Below are 9796 nucleotides of genomic sequence, written 5' to 3' on the forward strand. Positions count from 1 at the left end.
AGAGAGAGAGAGAGAGAGAGAGATGGAGGGACGGAGCGAGAGAGAGATAGAGAGATAGAGAGAGAGAGCGATTCATTACTTTCTTGAATGGAAATGGAGAGTGGCAAATAAATTGGAGATAATGCAAGTGCAAAGGGTGCTAAATAGCTGTATGGCTTATTTTTTTAACTTAAAAATAGATACTTTTTGCTGCAGAAAGCAGAATGGTATAGATTTCCAAAGCAATGTTTGGTGTTATTATCTTGTGAGCACAACTAACGGTACCGTGTTTTTGACCCATCAACAAAAAAACCTTTATTTTAAATCAGGCCAAATCATTGGTCAGGTCTATGCACGTTGTCTACGCCTTGGTTGGAGATAAAAATGAGCAAGGTTTTGGTATTACACAACGCTGCGTTTATTGTTTTCCCGCCGCAACCAGGGCACCACGACTAATATATATGAAAAAACTTTATTTTATTTCCTGTCTGTGAGAAAGTGCATATAAAAGATCCCTTGCTAGTAATGAAAACAATAAGCAGGTTTCCTCTCTGAGGCAATATGTCAGGCAATATAGCCGATGATTAATAAATCAATGTAATCTAGTGGTGTCGTTAAACAAAACAAACTTTAAAATACAGCGCTCTAATGGAGCTGAATAATCAGCGATTAACATTAAGTGTGCAAAGTCAACCGAAATGTAAATTACTAGTAGTTACAATTGGAAAACATTCACAAATTTCTGATTTATAAGCAGAGGCGGATCCTGGGAGTGGGTGGGAGCAGTTAACCCTCCCTCTAAAATACGTACCTACCCTCCTCCCCTATTTATGTTACAACTGTTTGTTTAGGACCGTATCCAACTTTTTTTTGCACTTTTGATATTTATTAGGAAACATCTTGGTGTACAGTAAATAGTATCTAACAGCCAATCTTGTACTGTGTATATAAGAAGCCAAAAACTGATCACCCATGTTCTAGTAACTACTGTAAATGGGTTGCTTCAAAACGTATCTCACAAGCAGAAGTCAGGTATATACATTTCTAAACAACGAGTTGTAAGGTAAATGATATATAAAGAGTATGTATGTAGTATTCTATTTCAGACATATCCTCAAAATATGGGTTAAAATATATAAACGTTGTTTTTTTTCTTTGCTGAATCTTATTTGCAGTCATCGGCATTTGAAATAATAAAATACTTAACACTAAATCAGTCACTGCAAACGAAGGCATCGAATATCATAATTATAATTTTAAAAAATTATTTATTGCTCAACGTTTTTTTCTCAAACGTGCGTCCGTTTTTAAGATTCCCTCTAAAAATAGATTGGACCTCGCTTGCTTAACGGTTTTTTCTCGACAGCACGTCTTGTGAAAAAATGCAAAAAATGTATTTCGTGGTTTTACAAACATCAGGATTACCAAAAAGCACTTCAGGTGAATTGAAATGTGTATTCTAAATAATAAAATGTAAGTAAAGTGCAATTTTATTGGTGAAAAATGGGGTTTAATAGCGAAAAACAATGCTGTAATGGTTAACAAATAGCCGTAACTAGGGTGTGTCCCTTTAATTCAACAATTACTCAACCAGTCTCCCTCCCTCAACATTTTATAACACGCCATTTGATCTACTGCTACAAGTTACAAACAGCTCTGACAGCGTTATGTCATTACAAAGGATTTTATTTCAAATGTGGGATGCCATAATAAAGATAATAAAAAACCCTTAATTTTAGACATCATCATCAATGCGTAATAAGTTGTCAAGTAGACAAGCGTGTGCGTGCAGAATTCCAAGAGTAAAAATAATCTGACCCCGATAGCTCTGATTGGTCAAAATGCCACAGAGTACTGCACATCAAAGGATATTCCAGTCACATGCATGGTCTGTGACTTTCTAACGAAACAAACATTAAATAGTCGGCGATGATCATTGATTACTGTTACTATAGTGTGTACATGCATACATATACAAATAACATATGCACATTCATTAACCTCTGGCTGAAATACAAATATTTAAATGAAGTTCCATTTGATTTTTTAAAAAGAAAAACAAGAGAAAAATAATAGACGTGAAAAAAATACCTAGGCTTATTCCTACATACCTATTATCATTTCTTTTCCTTCTTTTTATTATTCCGTCTAAATTTCTTTTACTTTAAAAAAAATAAATAATAAAGTATAAAATTACACGATTGCCATTTTCAGGACCTCACGTAAGCTTTGTAGGCTAACAGATATGAACTAATTGAGACAATTTTACTGACTTCGCTGGTTTCCCTGACAAGTTCATTTGTGTAGGCTACAGAAGACACTATTTATTTCAATCCCTTTTCTCTTTTTGTCATAACTATATGAACAGTATAAATGAGTTATCTATATCAGACGTTGTGATCTATTACCTTACAAAAGTGAACTGTTTCTAATTAATAATAAATAAAATAGGCAAAGAAGTTTTGATCGGATTGGTACGTTTTCGAAGATGTCTTTGAAACAATTGCTTTCCGATTTGTATAGCAAAGATAAGTACCAGTCATATATTAAAATCTTGCATGGACGCTACCGTTCTCGCAACATTTTTAAAACCACTGATCCCATGGCTAGTGGATTTTAAAAAAACACTAGGAGCCCTGAACGTGTTATTTTTCACACTCGCCAAATTGAAATTATGTGCGCTGTACAAGTGCGATCACACCTGCGCACCTGAAAAGGCAAGGTCTGGTTAATCAAGATTCTGAAAAGAAAATGTAAACTGAGAAGAAACGGGATTTAAAAAAAAAAAGTTATGGAGAAGGATTCCCCTTGCATTCTTGACCCTAAACCTAAAACAAAATAAATGTGCTATAGATATCACCCTTAAAAAAAATAGGGTAGGTAGGTAGGTAGGAACCTTTTTCCTTTAAAAATAAAATCAAACCGAGAAACCGTAATAGGCCGAGGTGTTCTGAATCTAGTTTGCTGATTGCAATTCTTTTTGCTTAAAAATATTTTAGGGTCGATACATAAAATTAGGGTAGGGCAGGAAACTGGAAACACACATATATTTTTAGGCCCTATATAGTACTCAGTTTGTGTTAACTAGTATTCTGCCAACCTTCAACCTTCTCAACTGGAGGAAACATAGCCCAAATATCCCAGACTTAACACCCTATCATGGCATGGTAAAAAAATTAATTTTTGTTTTCTAGTCAAGACAGATTTTAACCTTTAATGATACATTTATTTACAATCAACTTCGATGTGGCCATTAAAAAAAGTTTCTTGCTCTTAAAATAGTTTATTAAAATATGTGTGTTATAACTGGTGAACTTGTGGAAAATACTGTGAATAAATCAAACCATGGATCAAATGTTGATAATCGAATCTAAAATATTCAGCCATGTTTATTCGTTGCAAATGTTAGTAGTTACTGGTTTAAAATTGCCAGTCGTCATTTTCAGTCGCCAGGGGCAATTGGACGACCGTTAAGTTCAAACCCTGATATTACATGTATGTTCATGTTGTTTCTTTGAATGTACATGTATGTATCTATAATATCATGTATAGATTAGAGAGGGCCTCATGGGAGACCAGTCACTTTGTACTGAATGTGTTTACCCTCTGAAAATAAAGAATTTTATTAGGCCATCCTTAAAAATATTTTTGTTTGTCCATTTCCGACCTGCAATTTCAAATGTGGGTAGGTTGGTAGGAAAAATCTTCTTTTTTTTTTTTGAGTTGTGTGGGGTGGGGTGGGGATTCCATACATATTCAAGAAAATAAATCATTTGAATTTAACTTACCGGTATTTGCACCACTATTGGTTTAAAGTAAAATGTAGCCTTTTGTTCTACAGATAATATAACAAAGCAACCAGCTTAAAGTGTACTGTTTTATAGTTAAGATTAACACACTAGTTAACATATTCATTTCCGAATAGGATTCCTCTTTGGAGATCCAAGGTGCTTGCAATTAATGCAAACAGGTAATACAACGCGATAGTTCTGCATGAGATCCTTGTCTCGTTCTGCCCCAAAACTCCCACAATGACAACATATATCCTTGCGGACGATGGACGATGATGCAAAATATGCAAACTCGATTGGAGTGGTACAGCACATCTGAAGTCTGACAAATGCCTTGCCTTGAAGTATGTGACCTAAAATGCAAATAGAAGGAAAATTAATATGTGCATTGTATTATACTTTTTGTCCATTAAATATTATTACTGGTGTTACAAAGAATGAAAATTAATTAGTACCATCACTATTGAGATTTCTTCAACCCAGTTTTCCTGCTGTGCTTATACTAGTACTTGTATTTATTGCATAACAATAAATGTATACACCCATCTGAGATAAACAACGATTTCAAATTAAGATCTTTTCAATAAAAAATTTGACATTGAACTAACCATCAGCAGTTAAGATAGACCCACATGTGTAGTCTTGGTACGCACATGTGTAGTCTTGGTATGCATGAAGGACCTGATAACAGGACTAGTGAAAAGTCCTATATGGATACACACATTGGAGAGAAACAATGATTTCAAATTAAGATGTCATCAATAAAATCTTGAAAACTCACCATCAGGGGTCAAGATGGACCCACAAGTGTAGTCATGAGACTCGATCAGTCGCTTGAAGGACCTGGTATCACGACTTGTGAAAGAGGATTTTGAGTAGACACAGCGTGGTTTCCCACATTCATGGCAGTGAACCGTCTGCCGGACATTCTGACCAACAAGTACTGAATTCTTGCAGCCCTGAATAAATAAAGTATTAAATAAACATTGCAAGTATGTGATTTCTTGTTTGTATTAAATACAATACTATTTTGAAGATGTCTAAATCTAATATAAATACTGTATTACATCTTAAGCATTTCTTGAGTGTTACAATTAAAGAGTGGCAATAAATTGCTTTAATATATTGTTAATATTTACATATGTTTAGTCAAGAGATTAATACCAATAATCATATTGGTATTATACTGTTAATATATTTTGTATACAGTGCAATCGCATTTTAACTTTATTTTCGTGCTTATATCTAATTAAGGTCCAAGCACACTGTCATGGCCACACACCTCAGCTATGTGGGCAGTCTGTTCAGGACAGTGGTTAATTGTTAGTAGATGTTAACGTGTTATTAAGACAAAGGAGGGTGTAGTGGCCTTACACCTACAATTGAGTCTTTAAATTTGCTCTGGTTGGGAGCCGGTACTGGGATACGAACCCTGTACCTACCAGCCTGTGAGCCGATAGCTTAACCACTGCGCCCCCGAGGCTGGTCAAGTGCAATTTAAACAGATGTCACTATACATAGTCTATCTCACATACCTGTTGATCTTCCGCAATAGCAGTCAGGGTTTGCCTTTGAGAAGATGGACGGTCTTTTTCAGTCGTAGGAAAGCCAAGTACTTCATCAAAGGGCTTGAAGTGCTGACCATCCGAGGCAATTTCTGGGTCAGGCAGCCAAGGAAACTGAATAACTGGCGGAACACAACATGTCGCATCATTACATTTTCTGACCTGAAAAGTGTATGTGCGCTCTAGACAGTGAGTCTTCAAAAAGTCCTGATATTTCTGCCTTTTGTTCACATTCACTTGCTGATATTGTCCCTTAACAAGTTCTGGATCAATGTTCTGGATATCATCCTCAAATTCATTGATTGCATCTTTTGTAGCTGCACTGAGACATTTAAAGTTTTGACCTTTCAACTGGATCCGCTCAACTCTCTCCTGAAGCATTTTTTCCATCTCTTGGAGTGATGCAACCCAAGCATCTTCAAGTCCTGGTACAGTCCGACTCTTTTTCCGGATGTCTTCCATTGAATTGCAACTCCTCAGTGCCTGTTCCACAGCACTAGTACATTCATTCCTCGTTAGAGCTGCATTCTGAAATGCAAGATTAAGTAAACTCATGATTCTTTCTGCAGGATTTGCCCAACTGTGCCCTGGGGCTGTTCGACCAGCAACTATCATGTCCAAGCCAAGACGCCGAAAGAGAATGATGAGTGAAAGTTTCACTGCATGATATGTGACTCTGTGATCAGGACCACCATCTGTGAACAACATCAAGACTGGTTTGAAGGTACCTTCCTGTGCTAGGATATTCTGAAGTTCAACAGCATGCCTAAAGGGTGAGCTTGGCTCAAAAATGCTATCTTTGAAAATAACAGTTACTTGGCCTCTGTAGAAAGAACCGTCTGGTGTTTCAGGTATCTCTACATTCAGACACACTGATGGTGTGATAGAGCCCTTTTGGCCTACATCATGATCCAAACATGAAAGAGTTGATGTAGTAGGAACAACAGATTTCTTTCCGCGCACTCCTGATGATAAGGCAGCACCCGGCTCTCCAAAATCTAGTTTTGATTTGTCATCTAGACACACAAAGGTAACTCTGTCTCGATGTTTGACAGCAAACTCACGCATATATTTGAACTGTGCTGCACAATAGTGATCATCTTGGTGTGAAGCCCGAAGCTGTCGTGTTTGCACAGTAAATCTCAAAGGCACTCGACTTTTGTAAAGTTTTGCTACTTTAGTATGAGAATTTTTTGGCACAAAAGCAAAGAGGACTGTAGATTCACTTGGTACTGCTGTGTTGGGGGGAAGGCGAGATTTTACTTGCTCAATCAAGTCCCGCACAGAAATAAATCTGGAAATATGTTCAACATTATGACGTCTTTCATCAGCTGCAGTTATTGACTCGATTTGCTTTTCTAGTTCCTGGAAAAATGCATCAAATGCATCATCTGGACGGCCTTTATTTAAATGGCGCATATCAACCACCAAATCTGGATCACCAGCCAGTACTGCTTGCCGAACTCTGGCGTCTATGACAGGATTTTGATCTGATGATGCATCAAGAGTCAATTCGGCATATATTGCCCTTAACACATGAGATGGAATCTTGCTTCCTGCTACATTGCAGAACTTTCTTGTGAAATCTCGCTTCATTTGCCTTGTATGGAATTCTGACAGTCTGGAACCGAGGTCTTTTACAACACGACTTGCAGTAGTCATTAACTCTGAAGAGCCGACTCCTGCTGGAATTTTCCAAATAACTTTACTAGATGTTTGTGAACCACCTGGATCATAGGACAGCAAAGCCACGTCTTGCGAAAGATGAAGATTGTCAAAAAATCTGTACTTTTCTTGATACTTTTGTGATCCAGTTTTACTTGAAATTTGGTGTAAATCTGGATCAAAGAATAGGATTTCAAAGTCTTTTAACTCGCCTAATGCTGTTTCTAAAATTGCATACTCTGGTGCTACTGTTGTTGCTGAAGCAGGTTTGTACTCAATCCATACATTATCAGTTACCTGTCGAACTGGATAAAGCTGTTGTTGCCTAGTTTGCTGCTTGATGTTGCTCGACTTCAAGTAGGAGGCATAAGAGCTGAGGGAAGCTGCCAAGGAATTTAAATCATTTTTAAGTTCATTATTCCAAACTTGTACATAGGGCTTGCTTGTCAAACGAAATACAATTTGGCTATGCATATCAAGATCTTTTGCATGTAGCTGTGGCTTCTTTGACTTCTTTTTCCTCCAATCATTGTAGCCTTCAAACTTCAAGAACCTGAAGAAAAAAATCAATAACTTGTAACAGATGAAATTAACGTCAGACTATACATATATGCATATGCTTCTTACACTGTTATTTAAATTTGTGGTTGATTCTAATAATGACCTACTTTTCATAAATAAAAGCTGAAATATGGAATCCTATGTCGAAACGTAGAACACAAATTTCAAACAGATATTGCATTATTTTATTTATCTTGCATATTTTACTAATTTCTAGTCTGGCTGATATATATTTAGTCTGGGAAACCTGTAGCTGCAACTCCATGGGCTACTACCGGAAAAGCAGCAATTATCTTTTTTATATACTTTCCCACAGTCAGGACACTACATATCATAAATTATTTTGCATAAAACATTGTTTCAACTACTATATGCAGATACAATGTTGACTGTACGACGGTTTTGGAGATCAGATGTGGTATACCAGTAATGGGACACCACTTAGGCTATTAAGCAGCAAGCGATCTGTTATGTGCACTTACCTAAAGACAGGACAGTACATACCAAACCTGATGTACCAGCCATGGGAAATTGGTTAGTCTACTACCAAACAAGCAGCAAGGGATCATTTATCTGCACTTCACTATACAGGACAGTACTTACATCAACATTTGGTATTCCAGTTATGGGACACTGGTTGGAACGAGGAAAAAGCCAAACTGAGGTAGTTCGATCCAACGACCCAAGCTCCTCAGATTAGCATTTGACCTACTGAACACAATTCGATCCCTGGTCTCAGAAGAAAACTACTCCCACCACATATTGGTTTAATAGCAGCAATGGATCTTTTAAATGCACACCAATCATGTATAAAAGGGGATAGTATTGTAGGCCTTAGTATATACGCTTTTAATAGCAATACCTATTTGGCACTGGTGTGATCTCTGTTGGTACGTGTGTAGACCTTTCCTGAATAGTAGATACATTCCCATCAATGTACCAGAGCAGGTCAACAATCGCCCCAACCTGCTTCATAACTTCATCAGGGAGAAGAGATTTTGGAAATTCTGCTCCAGATCGTTTCAGTTACACACATACGTCATTGTAGAGTTTGTCTTTTGCTGGAAAACATATTATATATATGGTTATGATTCAAATCTGTAAAACATACGTCATTTGAAAAATCGAGTTTCATATTGCAAGAAGCTCAAATTTTGAATGACGTTGGCGATTCCCCTAAAGCGAGCGTTAATACGTAACATTGAGAATTTAGTGTGATTGTTGATCAAAACGATTTGCATTATATAACATTTTCCATGTTTGGAATTATAAGAATTGAACATTATAATTTTTGAGGTTCATGATACTATGAAACCCAAAACCTATTTACACATTTTAGAAGGAATGGCTTCGTGCTATTGTGCTATGCCATTCATACAGTGTGTAAATCGGTTTTGTGTTTCATACTAGCATGAACCTCAAAAATTATCATGTTCAATTCTTAAAGTGACATTCTCTGGAATAAATCCAATAAAATCAAGTTCTAAGTTCAAATTCAAGTATAACTGCACTTTTAATTTACTGGCGAGTTGTTGCCATTAACGTCTATCATCAAATGTTTACTATAGTTTGAAGAAAACAAAAACGCCATTTTGTATCGCAGTCTAGCTAAACCGTTCTATTTTTATCGGTATTTGACGTCATACATATGGAAGACTTGATCGAACAAGCAAGTATCTCTTGTTGGAGAATTTCACGCTTGCGATCAACCAATGAAAGCAGAAGTTCAAGTGAGCCGCTCTTCTCGTCCCAGTTTCGAAAGACACTGTTATTGACTACGAAAAGCTAGCGTATTCTATGTGGAGTGCGCTGCTACTTATGCACGAAACGTGATTGAATTAACTGTTCTAAATGCTTAAATAATAAAAAATATTCCAGAGGCTGTCACTTTAATAAATGAAATCGTCATTTATATAGCATTCATTTCGTCACTTATTTACCATTGCTTGGCATGCAATATCTGATATTTTCTCGGCGTTGGGGTATCCTAAAACATTCATTATATATTAATAATTTATGTACAAAGTCCAATAATTTCTACAAAAAATTGAGCATAGCTTCCGCGCACCGGGCTAACCCGCCTGGTCTGGGAGGCAATGCTCTGACAAAAACACCCCCATCCCACTGACCCATGAACAAGTTGTTCAATGTACGTTATGCCAACCATTTCCACATTTCAATGCTACAAATAGACATTTTAAACAGCGACTTACTTACAATAAATCAATGAACCAA

General features: G+C 36.7%; 1 protein-coding gene across 1 annotated transcript; it reads right to left on the reverse strand.

Annotated features, from left to right (window-relative positions):
* Nucleotides 1-3844: 3844 nt before the first annotated feature.
* Nucleotides 3845-8582, reverse strand: LOC121391937. Its single transcript, XM_041523385.1, has 4 exons — nt 8424-8582; nt 5306-7553; nt 4552-4729; nt 3845-4123 (listed from the first exon to the last, which is right to left on the reverse strand). The coding sequence occupies exons 1-4, from the start codon at nt 8534-8536 to the stop codon at nt 3891-3893; spliced, it is 2772 nt and encodes a 923-aa protein (XP_041379319.1). The 5' UTR covers nt 8537-8582; the 3' UTR covers nt 3845-3890.
* Nucleotides 8583-9796: the final 1214 nt, after the last annotated feature.

This window comes from Gigantopelta aegis, unplaced genomic scaffold (genome assembly GCF_016097555.1).
Source record: "Gigantopelta aegis isolate Gae_Host unplaced genomic scaffold, Gae_host_genome ctg3125_pilon_pilon:::debris, whole genome shotgun sequence".
In the NCBI taxonomy this organism is placed as follows: Eukaryota; Metazoa; Mollusca; class Gastropoda; order Neomphalida; family Peltospiridae; genus Gigantopelta; species Gigantopelta aegis.